Source organism: Schistocerca cancellata, chromosome 4 (assembly GCF_023864275.1).
Source record: "Schistocerca cancellata isolate TAMUIC-IGC-003103 chromosome 4, iqSchCanc2.1, whole genome shotgun sequence".
NCBI lineage: Eukaryota > Metazoa > Arthropoda > Insecta > Orthoptera > Acrididae > Schistocerca > Schistocerca cancellata.
Genome location: NC_064629.1, coordinates 805,859,430 through 805,878,592, shown reverse-complemented (window position 1 = coordinate 805,878,592; position 19,163 = coordinate 805,859,430). Strand labels below are relative to the sequence as shown.

The 19,163-nt window shown below is 36.9% G+C and overlaps 1 protein-coding gene across 1 annotated transcript in view; it reads right to left on the bottom strand.

Annotated features, from left to right (window-relative positions):
• The window catches only part of LOC126184751 (PI-PLC X domain-containing protein 1-like), an 88,238-nt gene that overhangs the window by 12,762 nt on the left and 56,313 nt on the right, over positions 1-19,163 (bottom strand). Inside the window, exon 4 of the mRNA XM_049927291.1 lies at positions 15,977-16,207. Coding sequence (XP_049783248.1) covers positions 15,977-16,207 — 231 coding nt within the window. The remainder of the gene's footprint in view (positions 1-15,976; positions 16,208-19,163) is intronic.

The following is a 19,163-nucleotide window of genomic DNA, read 5'->3' as shown; positions in this document are numbered from 1 at the left end:
CTGAATTTAAAATAAAAAAGTTTTTTATTTATTTATAAGGTAATAAACATGTAATACAACTACTGTAATACTTATTTACAATGAACACATTACTGCACTGAAATGGTGCAGAAGTTAGATTATACTTACACACACACACACACACACACACACACACACACACACATTTTCAATGAACACATTACTGCACTGAAATTGTGCAGAAGTTATGTTGTACTTATATACAAATCAGTTGGTTTTACTAAGAAATTCATCAATGGAGTAGAAGGAGTTGGCCACCAATAAATCCTTTAGGCTTCTCTTAAACTGAATTTCATTGGTTGTTAAGCTTTTTATGGCTGCTGGCAAGTTATTGAAAATGTGTGTTCCTGAATAATGCACACCTTTTTGTACAAGACTAAGTGACTTTAAATCCTTGTGAAGATTATTCTTATTTCTAGTATTGATTCCATGAATTGAGCTGTTGGTTTGAAAAAGTGATATATTTTTAATGACAAATTTCATTAAGGAATAAATATATTGGGAAGCAGTAGTTAGTATCCCTAGTTCCCTAAACAGGCTTCTGCAGGATGTTCTTGAGTTCACACCGCATATAATTCTTACTGCACGTTTTTGTGCCCGGAAAACTTTAGCTTGGCTTGATGAATTACCCCAAAAAATAATCCCATATGACATTATGGAATGAAAGTAAGCATAGTATGCCAGCTTTTTCATTTTTATATCCCCTATGTCTGACAAAATTCGCATTGCAAACAGAGATTTGTTAAGACGCTTCAGCAGTTCTGTGGTGTTAAGTAATAAAAACTTCATAATGTACATCTTTTTTCAGATATATAATGAAACAGATAACAATTTCAAAAATTTTTCTTCCTCCATCCTATGCCACAGAATTCTGGATGTAAGCTAACTGAAATCAAGGACAGAACATTTATTATACTGTAACACCATGTGACCAACAGGAGAAACATAATTCTTACCTTCATTTGGCCAAGACAGAAATGGAGCAGGCTAAATTCCTTTATTAACCTACACTTCCTTTTCTCATTCATTGTTTCTTTCTCACAGACAAGAAGCTTATATAAGTGAGTGCACAGAAGGGTAATTATAGTGTCTTTATTAGGTATTCTCTTACTTTTCTTTGTCTGCACTTATTTATAATACATAAAGAACTGTCTTATGAGACATATTGAATGGTAAACCCACTAATGTTATTAAAGCAGTACACAACACAGCTGCATGTCTACTAGCTCATTTACTTAAACAATGTTCTGAAAAGAGCTGCTAACCAGAGGTACTAAAGTATGGCAAAGTCAAATCATCTTTCAAGAAGGGATCAAGAGGGATCATGTGAAATTATCATTATATGTCAGTTACCAAGTCATATGAAAACAGGCTGTTTCTGAGGCACAAAAATAACCCCAGAGTGGGGGAACATATATGTGGAGTGCCACTGGTATCAGTAGTCAGATCACTCTTGTTTCTAACCTACATAAATGGTATTTCAATGACTTTAAATGACAGTTCTAAACCTGTAATGTTTATTGATTGCAGACTCAACTCCAGCAGACACAGCTGAGATGATAGCTGAAAAGGGCTGTAAGTGGTTCAAAGCTAACAGTTTAGGTTTTATTCTCACAAAAACTCTTGGTATGCAATTCCAAATCAGCTATAATGAACTTTTGTCACCAGAAGTAATAATGGTCATACACTGAATGAAGCACAGCATGTAAAATTCTTTGGGGTCCAGCTGGATAACAAGTTAAAATGGAGTCAACACATGGTAAAAAATGAAAAAAAGAAGCTCAATTCAACATTTTATGTCTGTAGAAGTATTTTCCACAATGCTGGCCTAAAAGTCAAGATTGATGGCTGATTTTAAATATTTCCATTCCCTATTGTCTTATGAAATTATTTTCTGGGGCAGCATACGTAGGTAAATAAAGTGTCTATCCATCAGAAATGAGCAGTAAGAATATTGTGTAAAGCAGATAATCAAACATCTTGTAGAAGCCTTTTCAAGGACCTAAGAATCGTTATACTTACTTCCCAATACATTTTTTCCTTAATGGTTTTTGTTGCTGACAATGAAAATCAGTTTCAATTAAACTGGGATGTACACAGTCACAATACAAGACACAAAAACTATTTACATGTAGACTTAACCTTTTTCTCTAGGGTTCATAATGGAATTGTGTATGCCGGTGGTAATATATTGAACAAGGTCTTGTGTAACATAAAGATAAGAAATTGGAAATTCTACAAAATCAAAAGAAAACACACTTCTGGCACTCTTCTTACAAACTGTCTGAATATTCAGATTGAAAATTTCTGTTAGCTACATGTCATGTAGCAGAGTTTGTTATAAAGCTGTATGACAAGCAATACTTTAATATAAATGACTCGTCAATAGATGTAAAAATCTTCACTGTGATAAATGCCATTGTCTCAAGTGAATATTATGATACTAATAGCATATAAACAGCAGCTATACGCTGATGAACCAAAACATTGTGACCACCTACTTAAAAATGTGTTGGTCCACTTCTGGAACACAATTTAGCAGTGATTCTGCATGCCATGGATTCAACAAGTACTTGATAGGTTTCCAGACGTTTGGGTCACCAGATGCCTATGCGCAAGTCACACACTTACTGTAATTTATGGGTGGTTGATTTGTGGGTGCAGAGCTGGTGCTGGATAGTGTCCCAGTTGGGTTTCATCAGATTCAGATAAGCTGAATTTGATGACCAAGACATCAATGTGAGTTCACTATATTGCCCTTCAAACCACTGCAGCATGATCCTGGCCATGCGACATGGACATTTATCCATGCCAGCGCTGTTCAGGAAGACATCAAGCATAAAGCATTACAGGTGGTCCCTAATAATGTTCCCATATTACCCAGCTGCTCATGGTGCCTTCAGTTATTACCACAGGTCCCATGGAAGGCGAAGTGAATAGCCCCCCCTAACATAATACTGCTCCCACTCTAACAATATTTGTTTATGGTGCATCTAAATTTTTATAACTTTTTGCTTTAAAATTTTCACATATTGGTACTATATTTTCTGTATATGTATAGTAAAGTGTGATATACTGGAGGTTGAAGTTCTTTGCATTCTATGTGAGTAATGTATGTAAAATACTATGTAAATTTTTTATTACATTAAATAATTTTCTAATGTCATTTTGTATCTAAAAATATTTGTGTGTATAAACTGTTCATGTTTATCTAAATTTGACAACTGTAAGAAATGGTCATGCTTAGGAACAATGTAACAAATAGATGTTATGTAAAAGCTAGTGTGCTTTTGTTTGAAATGAAAGTGGCTCTGGGGTGTGGAAAAGGTGGCAAGGGCAAATTGGTGTGCTACCAAGAGCGAGCGCGAGAAGTAAGTCACACAGTCTTCAGACAACAGTGATTGAGGCAACATCCTTGTGGAGCAGGAAAAGCTTTGCTTCCAGATTTACGCAAAAATGCATCCAATGAAGACTGCAAATTATGGCATAACTGCAAGTTGTTGGGCTACTGCACATAAAATTGAACAACGCCAAGAAGAGAAACTGCTCCCTGCCGCCGTTGGATAAGCAGCTGCAGCAGCAAGTCGTATACCCCTAGCTCACTCATTTGTTACATAGTTTAATTCTTAATTTCTTTGCGTGTTTTTGGTACTTGCATTGTTTAATTCATAAATTTCGGGCGTATTATAGTATTTGAGAGTTGTAGCATCGCGTTTTAGTACCTGAATAGTGTAAATTCGCGTAGTCGTCTGTCATCTGTTTTTGTTTTGAACGGCCAGTGTCGGTTGGTCACAGTCAGTGTGCTCCCTGCCGCCGTTGGATAAGCAGCTGCAGCAGCAAGTCGTATACTCCTAGCTCACTCATTTGTTACATAGTTTAATTCTTAATTTATTTGCGTGTTTTTGGTACTTGCATTGTTTAATTCATAAATTTCGGGCGTATTATAGTATTTGAGAGTTGTAGCATCACGTTTTAGTACTCGAATAGTGTTAAATCGCGTAGTCTCCTTCCGCCGCCGAGCAGTGTGTCAGCAGTGCACAAGTGGCAGCATTACTGCATTTACTAGGCAATCTTGTATTTTAATAACCGCTTCAATTTTGTGTCGTTTTGTTTGCGCTCTCTGTAGATTAGTTCAGACGTTCTTTGCACAAGTTTTTAGCATGGATAGGGACTGCAACTGCTGTGTTCGGATGCAGGCTGAGTTGGCATCCCTTCGCTCCCAGCTTCAGGCAGTGTTGGCTTCGGTCACACAGCTTGAGGCTGTTGCCAATGGGCATCACTGTGGGGGTCCGGATGGGGGTTTGTCGGGGACGGCCAGCTCGTCCCACGCATCCCCCGATCGGACTACGACTGTGGTTGCCCGGGATACTGCCCGCATTGAGGCTGATCCCTCACCTGTTGTAGAGTGGGAGGTCGTCTCAAGGTGTGGCAGGGGGCGAAAGACATTCCGGAGGGCTGAACGGAAGGCCTCTCCAGTTTGTCTGACGAACCGCTTTCAGGCTCTGTCTCAGGCTGATACTGATCTTCAGCCTGACATGGCTGCTTGTCCTGTTCCAGAGGTTGCCCCTCAGTCTGCAAGATCCGGGCAGTCGCAGAGGGTGGGCTTACTGGTAGTTGGGAGCTCCAACGTCAGGCGCGTAATGGGGCCCCTTAGGGATATGGCAGCAAGGGAGGGGAAGAAAACCAATGTGCACTCCGTGTGCATACCGGGGGGAGTCATTCCAGATGTGGAAAGGGTCCTTCCGGATGCCATGAAGGGTACAGGGTGCACCCATCTGCAGGTGGTCGCTCATGTCGGCACCAATGATGTGTGTCGCTATGGATCGGAGGAAATCCTCTCTGGCTTCCGGCGGCTATCTGATTTGGTGAAGACTGCCAGTCTCGCTAGCGGGATGAAAGCAGAGCTCACCATCTGCAGCATCGTCGACAGGACTGACTGCGGACCTTTGGTACAGAGCCGAGTGGAGGGTCTGAATCAGAGGCTGAGACGGTTCTGCGACCATGTGGGCTGCAGATTCCTCGACTTGCGCCATAGGGTGGTGGGGTTTCGGGTTCCGCTGGATAGGTCAGGAGTCCACTACACGCAACAAGCGGCTACACGGGTAGCAGGGGTTGTGTGGCGTGGGCTGGGCGGTTTTTTAGGTTAGATGGCCTCGTGCAAGTGCAGAAAGGGCAACAGCCTCAACGGGTGCGGGGCAAAGTCAGGACATGCGGGGACCAAGCAGCAATCGGTATTGTAATTGTAAACTGTCGAAGCTGCGTTGGTAAAGTACCGGAACTTCAAGCGCTGATAGAAAGCACCGAAGCTGAAATCGTTATAGGTACAGAAAGCTGGCTGAAGCCAGAGATAAATTCTGCCGAAATTTTTACAAAGGCACAGACGGTGTTTAGAAAGGATAGATTGCATGCAACCGGTGGTGGAGTGTTCGTCGCTGTTAGTAGTAGTTTATCCTGTAGTGAAGTAGAAGTGGATAGTTCCTGTGAATTATTATGGGTGGAGGTTACACTCAACAACCGAGCTAGGTTAATAATTGGCTCCTTTTACCGACCCCCCGACTCAGCAGCATTAGTGGCAGAACAACTGAGAGAAAATTTGGAATACATTTCACATAAATTTTCTCAGCATGTTATGGTCTTAGGTGGAGATTTCAATTTACCAGATATAGACTGGGACACTCAGATGTTTAGGACGGGTGGTAGGGACAGAGCATCGAGTGACACTATACTGAGTGCACTATCCGAAAATTACCTCGAGCAATTAAACAGAGAACCGACTCGTGGAGATAACATCTTGGACCTACTGATAACAAACAGACCCGAACTTTTCGACTCTGTAAGTGCAGAACAGGGAATCAGTGATCATAAGGCCGTTGCAGCATCCCTGAATATGGAAGTTAATAGGAATGTAAAAAAAGGGAGGAAGGTTTATCTGTTTAGCAAGAGTAATAGAAGGCAGATTTCAGACTACCTAACAGATCAAAACGAAAATTTCTGTTCCGACACTGACAATGTTGAGTGTTTATGGAAAAAGTTCAAGGCAATCGTAAAATGCGTTTTAGACAGGTACGTGCCGAGCAAAACTGTGAGGGACGGGAAAAACTCACCGTGGTACAACAACAAAGTTAGGAAACTACTGCGAAAGCAAAGAGAGCTTCACTCCAAGTTTAAACGCAACCAAAACCTCTCAGACAAACAGAAGCTAAACGATGTCAAAGTTAGCGTAAGGAGGGCTATGCGTGAAGCGTTCAGTGAATTCGAAAGTAAAATACTAGGTACCGACTTGACAGAAAATCCTAGGAAGTTCTGGTCTTACGTTAAATCAGTAAGTGGCTCGAAACATCATGTCCAGACACTCCGGGATGATGATGACATTGAAACAGATGATGACAAGCGTAAAGCTGAAATACTAAACACCTTTTTCCAAAGCTGTTTCACAGAGGAAGACCGCACTGCAGTTCCTTCTCTAAATCCTCGCACCAACGAAAAAATGGCTGACATTGAAATAAGTGTCCAAGGAATAGAAAAGCAACTGGAATCACTCAACAGAGGAAAGTCCACTGGACCTGACGGGATACCAATTCGATTCTACACAGAGTACGCGAAAGAACTTGCCCCCCTTCTAACAGCCGTGTACCGCAAGTCTCTAGAGGAACAGAAGGTTCCAAATGATTGGAAAAGAGCACAGGTAGTCCCAGTCTTCAAGAAGGGTCGTCGAGCAGATGCGCAAAACTATAGACCTATCTCTCTGACGTCGATCTGTTGTAGAATTTTAGAACATGTCTTTTGCTCGAGTATCATGTCGTTTTTGGAAACTCAGAATCTACTATGTAGGAATCAACATGGATTCCGGAAACAGCGATCGTGTGAAACCCAACTCGCTTTATTTGTTCATGAGACCCAGAAAATATTAGATACAGGCTCCCAGGTAGATGCCATTTTCCTTGACTTCCGGAAGGCGTTCGATACAGTTCCGCACTGTCGCATGATAAACAAAGTAAGAGCCTACGGAATATCAGACCAGCTGTGTGGCTGGATTGAAGAGTTTTTAGCAAACAGAACACAGCATGTTGTTCTCAATGGAGAGACATCTACAGACGTTAAAGTAACCTCTGGCGTGCCACAGGGGAGTGTTATGGGACCATTGCTTTTCACAATATATATAAATGACCTAGTAGATAGTGTCGGAAGTTCCATGCGGCTTTTCGCGGATGATGCTGTAGTATACAGAGAAGTTGCAGCATTAGAAAATTGTAGCGAAATGCAGGAAGATCTGCAGCGGATAGGCACTTGGTGCAGGGAGTGGCAACTGACCCTTAACATAGACAAATGTAATGTATTGCGAATACATAGAAAGAAGGAGCCTTTATTGTATGATTATATGATAGCGGAACAAACACTGGTAGCAGTTACTTCTGTAAAATATCTGGGAGTACGCGTGCGGAACGATTTGAAGTGGAATGATCATATAAAATTAATTGTTGGTAAGGCGGGTACCAGGTTGAGATTCATTGGGAGAGTCCTTAGAAAATGTAGTCCATCAACAAAGGAGGTGGCTTACAAAACACTCGTTCGACCTATACTTGAGTATTGCTCATCAGTGTGGGATCCGTACCAGATCGGGTTGACGGAGGAGATAGAGAAGATCCAAAGAAGAGCGGCGCGTTTCGTCACAGGGTTATTTGGTAACCGTGATAGCGTTACGGAGATGTTTAACAAACTCAAGTGGCAGACTCTGCAAGAGAGGCGCTCTGCATCGCGGTGTAGCTTGCTCGCCAGGTTTTGAGAGGGTGCGTTTCTGGATGAGGTATCGAATATATTGCTTCCCCCTACTTATACCTCCCGAGGAGATCACGAATGTAAAATTAGAGAGATTAGAGCGCGCACAGAGGCTTTCAGACAGTCGTTCTTCCCGCGAACCATACGCGACTGGAACAGGAAAGGGAGATAATGACAGTGGCACGTAAAGTGCCCTCCGGCACACACCGTTGGGTGGCTTGCGGAGTATAAATGTAGATGTAGATGTAGATGTAGAGCTCATACAGCATGGTACTTGCAGGCTGTACTGTGGGTAGTTAGCCACCATAATTGTTCACTACACCCAAACCTACAGACATTAGATAAGATTTTTTTTGGTATTCTACTTTTGTACAGTGTGAACCATTACTTTAACCTGTGTTTTATTAATGAATAATCATTCTTGAACTTTAAAGAAACTGGTTCACCTTGTTATTTCATCCTAATCATACATCTATATAGGGTTCCTTCCTGATGTTTGATTAATGTGAGTATCCTGTTTTATGGACTTATGAAGTGCCAAGTTAATATAAAGAGGCCCCATTTAAATTTTTTTGTGTAAATAATGAGAGTAATAGCTTTTGAAAGTAAATTCCAGTAAGAAAGAGGTTTTCTTGTAGTGAAATGTTCAGTATAAAAAATGTATGTTTTAGCATCTAAATATTTTAGTATTTAAGTTTATTGGTTATGGAAAGTGCTTTTCTAAAGGCCCCTCTGGCCAAAATTATTTTTAGCTTCCTTGAAGTTATCTACTGGGCTTTTCCTCTTTTAAAAATGTAATGTATAAGGGTGTAGTAGTCAAATAGAAATTCCAGTGTCTGCACCAACATAGTTTACGTGGAGTAATATTTATTTGAAGAAGCAACTTAAACAGTAGCAAGATAATGGATTCACTGCAGGACTCAGTGTATCATCATCTCCAAAAGGATCCAACGGATGCAGTACAAAGGAAGACATCTGCACTCCTCAAATACAGCCAATTTGCAGAACATCTTAAAAAGATAATATAATAAGAGCTCGTATATTATTTTTTGTACAGATTGCCTGAGTATGCACCTGGTGCAAAACTGGTCACAGATTTAATAAAAATCATTGATACAGCCAGTGCGGAATTTTCTTTGGAAAAATGTCGAAGTCTGGCTGTGGTTGTCCACCCTACAAAACAACGTCTTAAAAAGAGCTTACAAGTACAAGCGCCAGTTCCACCACGGTAGCCCTTTGTCTCCAATAGCAGCTAACCTTTTTATGGAACACTTCGAGGAAAAAGCACTTCACTCAGCAATGTTGAAAATTAAATGTTTCTGGAGATATGCAGGTGACACCTTCATAGTATGGCAACATGGGGCACCAATGCTATGCTTCTGACATTTTTGGAATTCCTTAATTCCCTCCATCCAGGCATTTGCCACACTATGGAAGTGAAAAGACATGGAGTCCTTCTGTTCTTAGATATCTTGGTCCACAGAAAAGAAGACGGTTCCTTGGGTCACAGTGTGTTTCATAAACCAACACTGACTTATATGTATAAGCTACAAGCTACCACAACCCATCTCAATACAGTGGCATACTACAGACCCTCATTCATAGTACCAGAGTTATCTCATATGCAAGGAGCTTATCAGCAGAGATAAGTCATCTTTGCTCTGTGTTTGTACAAAATGGGTATCCTGATAAACAGATCCATAGTACATTTCAACCTGTGCACACTGAAGCTCAAGACCAGCCAGAAGAAATGAAGAACTCCATGAGGATAGTTTTTCTACCCAATGTTGGTGACATGTCCTTTAAGATTGGCAGATTGTTGAAGAAACATCAATTAAAATGGGTCTTCTGCTCCCCCCCAGCGCAAGTGTAAATGATGCTGGGTTCTGTTAAAGGTAACCTACATGTAAGGAGACCCTGTGACAGTGTGGGAAATCATGCATTGGCCAGAGGGTCACACTGTTAAGGATACATGCATTGAATATAGATGTCACACCAGATTGGGTCAGCCAGAAAAGTCTGCTGGGGCTGTTCACTGTCTCGACACAGGACGTAGCATGAACTACAGACAGACAAGGATCCATTTGTCTGCTTCCATGTACTGGGAATCCTTCATTAAAGAAGCAGTTGAAATACATATAAGTAATGGCCTAATTAATAGAGACACGGGATTTCAATTCAGCAAGCCATGGGAACCAGCACAGGTGGTAGTAAGGCATCATTAGCTGCAGACAAATGAATCTGAGTCAACACAAATAGTGAATTGGGGTCTGCACATTTACACTGGAATTCACACACTGCCCATATACTCACTGGGCCACAATTTGTAGCCACGCTTTTCCCATGTCATGCATGCAAAGACCGTGGCCTGTTTCTATGGCAGAGGGCACTGGATGTCACTGTGCTCTATGATTCATCTACAATGATGTTACAGCCCCGCTCCTTGGCACTTGTGCTTTTCTAACAAGCCAGCATATATAATGGTGAGCCGCTGCAGCAATACGTAAAAAACTGAAGACGATGAACAGCTGTGTTGTTGAAATATAGTGCAGCTTCCACAGCATTATCCAACATGATGCCCATGAACCAATTAAGCTATTTCAAAGATGCACCAATGATTATTATTATCAACAAAGTCTGTATGGATATGGATACCAATCCTGTATTTGACAGATCGAATCTACCCTTGCACTTCTTTGCTACAGCACTGTGGCATTGCTGACAGTGATGTCCCACATTTCTAGAAGGAACAAGTTGATGCCTGGAGATCATTTGGCATGGAATTTCAGTAATGCCAGAGCTATCATGCAAGTATGATGCATATATGTGCGAAAGAAGTGTTTATGGTCAAATAATAATTTTTAAGCTCAGGATTAATTTTGTATCAGTGAAATTGTTATGCAACTAAAAGGCAATTATAAAGTGGGAAAGTGGTAACAGTAAATTCATGTGAATTTGTGGTAGTTGAGAGACTGTAATTTTAGTGTGAATGAGATCAGAACAAATAGGAATGTATTAACTGAATTTAAAGTGTGTTATACAAAACTGTTTACATATTGTAACCTCTCCATTATTATTAGAACTATTGGAAGGAAATGAATTATAGAACAGTGTGGGATAATAGTCCAGGCATCATAGGCTCACAGTCAGAACTTTAATTACCTGTGCATGTACCTTGGGAGCAAATTTGCAGTTCAAAACTGGATACTTGTAAACGTCCAATGCCTAATTTTCCAACCAGAGAGACTACAGCAAGTAATTTCAAGTGTAAATTGATGAACAGTATGGATTGGCAGCTTACAAATTGTGAACTTTTGGATTTTATATTATATCTCTGTTCTTAATTGTGCATAATCTTGGCACATGAGGTGAAATTGATCATCTTGACAGAAGAGTGATTGTAAATAGAGATAATTTATTTTTGTAATACTGCTAAAGACAGAAATATCTTTTGTTAATAATTCAGTGTGTGCAGATATTACTGAATATAGTTGTTTTCAAAATTTAGAGACTTTATTTCATTGAATAATGATTGGAAGCCATCTAAATAACAAAATCTTTTCATCATTAATGTTTTTAATATCAGATACAGGATCTGAGATCAGCATCATATCGCACAGAAGACAACAAGGCCATGAACGAAATAAGAGATAAGTAATATTTTATAACTTTAGTTGTGGATAAGAGATTTGATGCAACTCACTTGAAATAAATGATCAAAGTCTGTTTTGAAGACAAATCATTGAACATTGAGCACTGAAGAATCTCATTACACTAGGCTGTGTTATTCTGCATAACATTACATCACAAAATATTAATCAGACTTATTTTTCAGATTAAAATTAAAATTTATGAGGGATGCAAAAGCTAGCAAAATGGAAACAAAATGAAAAGACTTGTGAACTAAAAGGTTTGATAATATAGAGGATATAATAGACACACAGAACCAGAATTTAAGTATATATTTATGGCTTACTTCTTCCATAGAGCAAAAAATAATGACAGAAAACATTACTTGTGATATTTGTTTATTTATTTATTTTGTGTGAAGTAATTTTGCTAACACATATTATTGGTACAATTTTCAAAATTGCACTTAAGAAAGAGAAGAGAACTCAGGTTCATGACATTTTTGATGAAGATATTGCACGACTAGAACTTCTGAATAAGAATTTAGAAAATTCTGTACATTCAGAAAATCAAACCATTGTCAGAACAATTTATGAGAAAAATGACAACAGTTATAAGAGTTTTAGGTAAAATAGTTACACTTTAGTCAAGCAAATGACTGAAACAAACAATCAAATTTCTGAAAAATACAATAATATTTCTGAAAGTTATGGTAACTTAGGTACAGAAGTTACTGAAACAAACAATCTAATTCCTGGAAGCTATGACAGTTTAGTAAATGATTTGAGAAACCAGATTTCTGAAAGCTTTAATGATGTAAAAGGTGAGTTAGGGAAACAAATGTTTGAAAGCTATAATGATATAAAATTTTTGTATAGTAATAACTTTTGGTGTACAGAGAAGAGCTGAGTTGCCAGGTAAGTGCATTTCAAGATGAACTGAAAGGTTGGTTCTCAACTGTAAATTGAAAACTAAAAGGAAAAATCATAAACATGTAATATAATGTTCAGGGTGATCTAAAAGTAACTGAATTGGAAGCTAAAGTGACACTGTAGATAATGCTAAAAATTCCAATGTAATTCGTACAAAGGAAAATTTAGTTAGCTTACATGGTGATGTAGTTGCAGCAGACAATGTTGATGGAAAGATAATCGATTTTCTTACTTTAAAAGAGAATTTTGTATCTGTGAAAGGTAAAAATCATTTACTTGAGTCATTCAGAAACTGAATTTTCAACATTAAATACAGGAAGTTATGTAAAATCCAAATTTGTACAACAAATTTGTTTGGAAAAAATTATCATAATTTTGTGAAATACTGAAGCTTGACAAGTGGGCAAAGTATCTGGATGTTTTTTTGCAACCAGTTTAAACTCAGTTAGAAAGAACTTGATGTGGGTATAGTAAATTATGTTAAATCATTTGAAATGCTTAAAAAAATTGAAAAGATAGCTGATCAGAACTTTGCAGTAGCACTGAAGGAAAAGATTACTAAAGTATGTGGATGTAAAGTTATGCTCATCCTGATTAAGCAATTGCATAAACTTTGTTTGATTGTTAGATTAGTTGAGGGACTGTCTAGAAAATTTAATGGTGGAAATGTGTGAATTTGACATTGAAATGAAAAAGGTACCACAGGATGTACTAATTACAAGACTTAAAAACCCTCAGAGAGGTTGTGTGCATTAGAAAAAAAACAATAGTGATGAACATAAACTTCTCTTGCACAGAATTCAAAACATTTGTTAATGAGATTTTAGTGACTGAACTTTTGACTTTACTATGTTATACTAAGGCAGAATCTATGATGCACAATAAATGCTTAATGATTATTTGATTTTAGAATTGTGGTCTGTGCTGTACACTGACTGCAAAATTATTATTTTGGTTTCAACTTTGTCTATGATGGTATGTTTTGCAGATTTTGTAACATGAAATTGGTACTAAGGAACATTACTGAACTGAAAACTTATATCCAGAAAGTTCGCTGAGTGGTTAATTAGATAAATTGAGGTGGTTGTTGATTGAAAGGTAAACTTTTCACTGGTGGTATTTTTTCATGTGTTAGTTATAGATGAACAGATTTAAATTCTCACGTAAAAAATCTTAATTGTGGACTTTTCACTGATAAATTGCATGACACATGTGTTTCTAAGTGACATTTACTGTTTTAGATCATGAAGGTAATGAAGAATGTTGACACTATTAACAACATTTGAGGACATATGATAATAATGAACAAGTGAATATACTTTTATACCACGTGAAAAAGTGAGACAACTGAATAGAACATGCTACGTAATAGGGTTGTAGCACTAAATATTTATTCTGTGTTGACATTACTCTGCAAGGTCAGAAACATATGCTACTATAAATTTGTAGATGGTTTGAGGCACTTATGCCAATGAACAAACAGGAACTGAACATTTATCACTCAAGTGAAGAGTTAAGATTTGCATTTTTCTTAAAAAAACATTCACTTAAAATTTCAATATGTAACATGTTTTTATGTAATCTATCATTGTAGTTAGCTGCATAATTGACATTTAATACTATTTTTGATGGTTACATAGAACTTTTGAGTTTTCTCTCATTACTAATACTATAAATTATGGGATACGTGATTCTGCTATTTCATTTGTGTCATTTCTACCGTGATAATGCATTCAAACTCATGTTTGAAATTTGGTTCATCTAATATATTACATCCATATTAAAATATCATGGAAAATACATATTAAGGTTTTAGAGTATCATAATCGCTGGAAAATAAATAAGTGTGTATGTTTACATTTAAGTTAGAGTACATTCGCTGTTGTTTGAGTACTATTTGAATACATTTAAACTGTTGAACTGCATACATGAGATACATTTAGTGTCATTGCTGAATGACCATGTCAAGTTTGCCATAAGCTTTGTATAACATTGTTGAGAAATTTCACCTCACACAAATTTTGACATATTTGTCCATTAACTCAAATACTTTCAATTCAGTTACTAGGTTAGAAAGTAAATTGTTGTGTCTTGTGTTAGAGAATCTGGTTCTGTGTAGTGATGCCAGGAAGATGTTGTAACGCAAAAAGATGATGACTGGCTCAAGTAAGAGACTATGAACACTGCACTGCAGCAGAAGGACATTGTGCTGTAATAAAGGATGGAAATCAGAAGAAAGAGCGGAATATAAGACACTATCCATTGTCAAATTTTTTTAATATGCAGTTTTGGAAAATTTTATAATTTATTTTGTACAAAAACTTCATTTTCTTTGATATTTTACTTGTTGTGTGAAATGTGGGTAGTGGGGTTGTGCAACGTAACCAAGTCAATAAGACAACAAGAAATGTATGATACCAGTGAGTATCAATATCTACAGCTGGATATAAATAACTTCAGATACACACACTTTAATAAATATTAGTTGTTTCATACTTAAATATTCACAGTGTGCGTTATTTAAAATATATACCACTGATTAATATGGAAATCATCATAAACTCTGATTTTATATTATATCTGTACTCGTCTTAGTTTTACCCAATGTTAGTGGGAATGTGACATGAAATGGACAGTCCTGACAGAAGAGTGTTTTAGTAATACTGGTAAGGGCGAAAGTATTTTTCATTAACTGTTCAGTGCATGCAAATTTTAGGGACTATAGTTTTTTTCAAAGTTCAGAAACTTTATTTGATTGAATAATGATTGGAAGTCACCTGAATACCACAATGCTTTTACCAGTTAATGTTTCTTTCTATCCCAAGACCAGCATAATATAGAAGACAATGTGGCCACCAGTGAAATAACAGTTAAGCAATATTTTATAACTTTAGATGTGGATGAGGGATTTAATGCAACTCAATTATGACAAATGTTCAAATTAAATTTTGAAGATAGATCATTCGATGTTAAGCACTTGAAGACCTCATTTCAACTAGATATGAATTATCAAAGAAAAATCATTTTGTTCATACATAAAATTGAGAAACAAAGAAAACTACATGCATCCATAGACTAAGTGACTCTGTATGTCCATACTCCTCAATGTATGTAAAGGATGATTTATAATAAATTAGAAAGGAATATGTTAATGCAAATGATGTCTGACCCACTGAAAATAAAGCTACACAAGGCACTGACACAGGAATTTTATTACTTAGTGAATGAATTCATAAATGATGAACTGGTAATTTAAACTGGATAAAATTTATTAATTATCCAACTAAGTATATATAGATAGACACACAAACAAACACAAACATACACACAAAATTCTAGCTTTCGCAACCAGCGGTTGCTTCATCAGGAAAGAGGGAAGGAGAGGGAAAGACGAAAGGATGTGGGTTTTAAGGGAGAGGGTAAGGAGTCATTCCAATCCCGGGAGTGGAAAGACTTACCTTAGGGGGAAAAAGGACGGGTATACACTTGCAAAATTTAGTACATAAACAGAACTTACTTCATGATATATATTTGTTCAAAGTCTTTTGCACAGTGATCTAATATTGCAGATAATTAATTGAGCTATTTAATCAGTTTCTTTATATTACTATACATACCTGTCAACATCTTGTGTAATAGGAGTATAGGCAGTTGCATTGCCACCATAGCAGTGGCGAATGTTAAGGTCTAAGTATCGAATTCCATGTACTAGCTGGCCCCAGATATCAGTATCTTGTGTGAGAACATAGTGCCCAATAGGTCCAACTGTAGATTCTCTATTGTAAGTGGCTGCACTGTGTGTTCCAGGGATGAACAAATCAGCAAGAGTCAAGATTTCCAGCTCTGTTCTGTTTAAAGCAAAGTATTCAGAAATTAGAATTTCAGTATCAGATAACAGGAAATTATGAAGAGGATACAATTTTTTTATTTGGTGAAACTGTTAATCTTGTACATTTATATAACAACAATTAGATATTAAATGTGGATTTTAGTAGTGGCAGCATCATCCATCCACAAAATTTGAAATGTATTAAACTATATTATACTGATAAGACAGCCCTCTGAAACATCACAGGTTAATGCAATGTTACTAAAAAAGATGATGAAATTAATTTATGACTAGAATATTTTAATTTGTGAATGTTTACAGCAAATTAACATTGGCCCCACCAGGATGAATTACAATTAAATGTGGTGTACCACAGCAGATTGGAAATCATTTGCTGCAGGACACATTTGAAACATGAAGGTGTTTACTTCTATGTGAGTAAAAGTTTCAAAAATGGGTTGTGAAATTATTGATGACAGCAAACTATCCACAGAAAAAATTGTTGTTGGAGGCTGCAGCTGTTATGGCGCAAAGAAAAGAATTTATATCCATTTTGATATTTCAATGACTCAGTCATTTTTTGAACTTGTAGCCTAACTATTGCTACTTAAATATGAAAACTGCAGAATGTTAATATTTGGAGTTATCTGTGTGGTAGTAATGCACAAACAACAAACCAGGCAAGACATATATTTGGATAATATTACACAATTTTCAGTTATAGTAAGCAAAACTTGATTTATGCCAGCTCAAGTAGTTACTTCCAATTGTAAATGTAAGTTATCTAGGATATCTCTGGCCACTAAAAAGCTCTTGCTCCTTAATTATAAAATCCGTGGACTGTCAATATTTGGAGATACCTATATAATAATAACATTTAAGAACAAAATGGCAACATTTTTCAAAGTACATTACAATACTCAGTTGTTACTGTACAAACAACAAACCAGGCAGGAAACATGCTTGGGTAATATTAAACAATTTTCAGTTATTGTAAGAAAACTTGATTTGTTCCAATTCAAATAGTTGTTTCTGATTGTAAGTGTAAGTTATAAGGGGTGGCTCTGGCCACTAACAGTTATTAGATTGATTAATGAAACAAAACTATATCAGGTAAGAAAATCAGTGTGTTAACAAACAGGAAGGCAGTATTCTTGCACAATATAGAGACTAATCAGTCAACCAAAGAATTCTTGCATATACTAACTAAAAAGTAGGAAGCACATTGTCCTAAAAGCTTGAAACAATTTCTACAAGCAGAGCAAGTTTTACAGATCACACCATTGCAAAGAGTATAAAAATTTTATTTGAGTTTTCAATAGTAAAATAGTATAAAACAAACAATCAAAACAGTGAACTGAAAAGCATATGACAGATGAATAGTTAAGGAATTAGTGTAAATTTTCCTTAGAAGTTATCAAAAATAAATGGTAGAGATAAAGATTTCAGTGCATGAGTCACACATATCAACATAAATGAAACCGTTAAAAAAAAAAAAAAAAAAAAAAAAGGAGTGCCACAGGGCACCATTCTTGGGCCCTTTCTGTTCATTATATGCATAAATGATCTGCCTTCCAGATTTCCCTTGATACTGTACTGTATGCAGGCAACAGTACATAATTGCTCAGAATAACAACATGGATAAGTTACAGCTGAATGTTACAATAGCAATAGACAGATATACCTCCTAGTTTGAGGCTAATGCATTACACAGAAATAGCAGCAAAACAGAAAACATTGTACTTAATTTGAACACCCCCAAGAATGAAAGCAAATCAGTGAAATGTGATCAAAGTCTAAGCTCTAGAATACAGATAAGTTACACTCCAGACTCACATTTGTGGTTTATCTGCTGTACAAACTGAGAGGCTGTGTAAGTGAAACTGTTGCTGTATGCACACTGTGCTTTTCTCAGTTCCTATATGATATATGGAATCTTGCTTGGGGGAAACTCACCTGGATCTAAGACTGTATTTAAATGACAAAACTGGCCATCAGATGCATTGCAGGACTCACACCACAAGAATCTTGCAGACACTACTTTAAGGAAATGAATATTATGACAGTACCTAGTTTATATATTTATAGTTGGCTAGTACACATCAAACAAAACCTGAATAATTTTGACCTTAGGATGTCAATACACCATCATAACACTAAACAGACATGCAATTGACAAGCCACATGCTAGACTAGCAAAGGTTCACAAGAATTATAAATATCCTGGACTCATATATTTTAACAAACTATCTAAAAATGCCCACTCACTGCCCCTGAATATATTTAAAAGTATAACAACAAAGTGGGTAAAAAGTAGTCTTCTACACATTGAAGAAATTTGAAGAATGTACCATAGATGACTTAGAGTTGAGATGGGGTTATACAGGATTATAAATTGTAATATTTTATGAAACTACCAGAGTGATATATCAATTTAATGTGACATATTGTATAAGGCAATACAAAGGTAACGTTTATGATTACTATACTTATTTACAGATCATATAGGTACAAAAATATTAACATGATATGCTGATTCATTGTGTTATACTGTATAAGGTTTGGAGAAAGTAATCAGTTTGTATAATAATGTACTTTCCCAAAGTAGTTACCTATATAAAAGTCTCCTTGTAACATTATTAGGTAAGGATCCATGTAACTTCACTGTAATGTTGTAACTATAAATGTATTGATTGCATGTAAACATGTTCAAAGGTGAGTAAAAATTCTATTCTGTTCTATTCATGTTCAGGTTCCTACACAGGTTCCTGTCTTGTGGAAGAAGTGAAAAAAGTAAAGACATTTCTGATAGCTTAAAGCAATAAACCAAACTGCAGCTTATTCTGGGCTCATGTAACAAAGTAGGAAGTTAGCAAATCCATAGCAAATATTACTATCTCCAGAGCAGAAGATGATTATGGGATCATGAATCTTGTAATTTAAAATTTTTGGAAACAGTAGCATGACTAACCAAA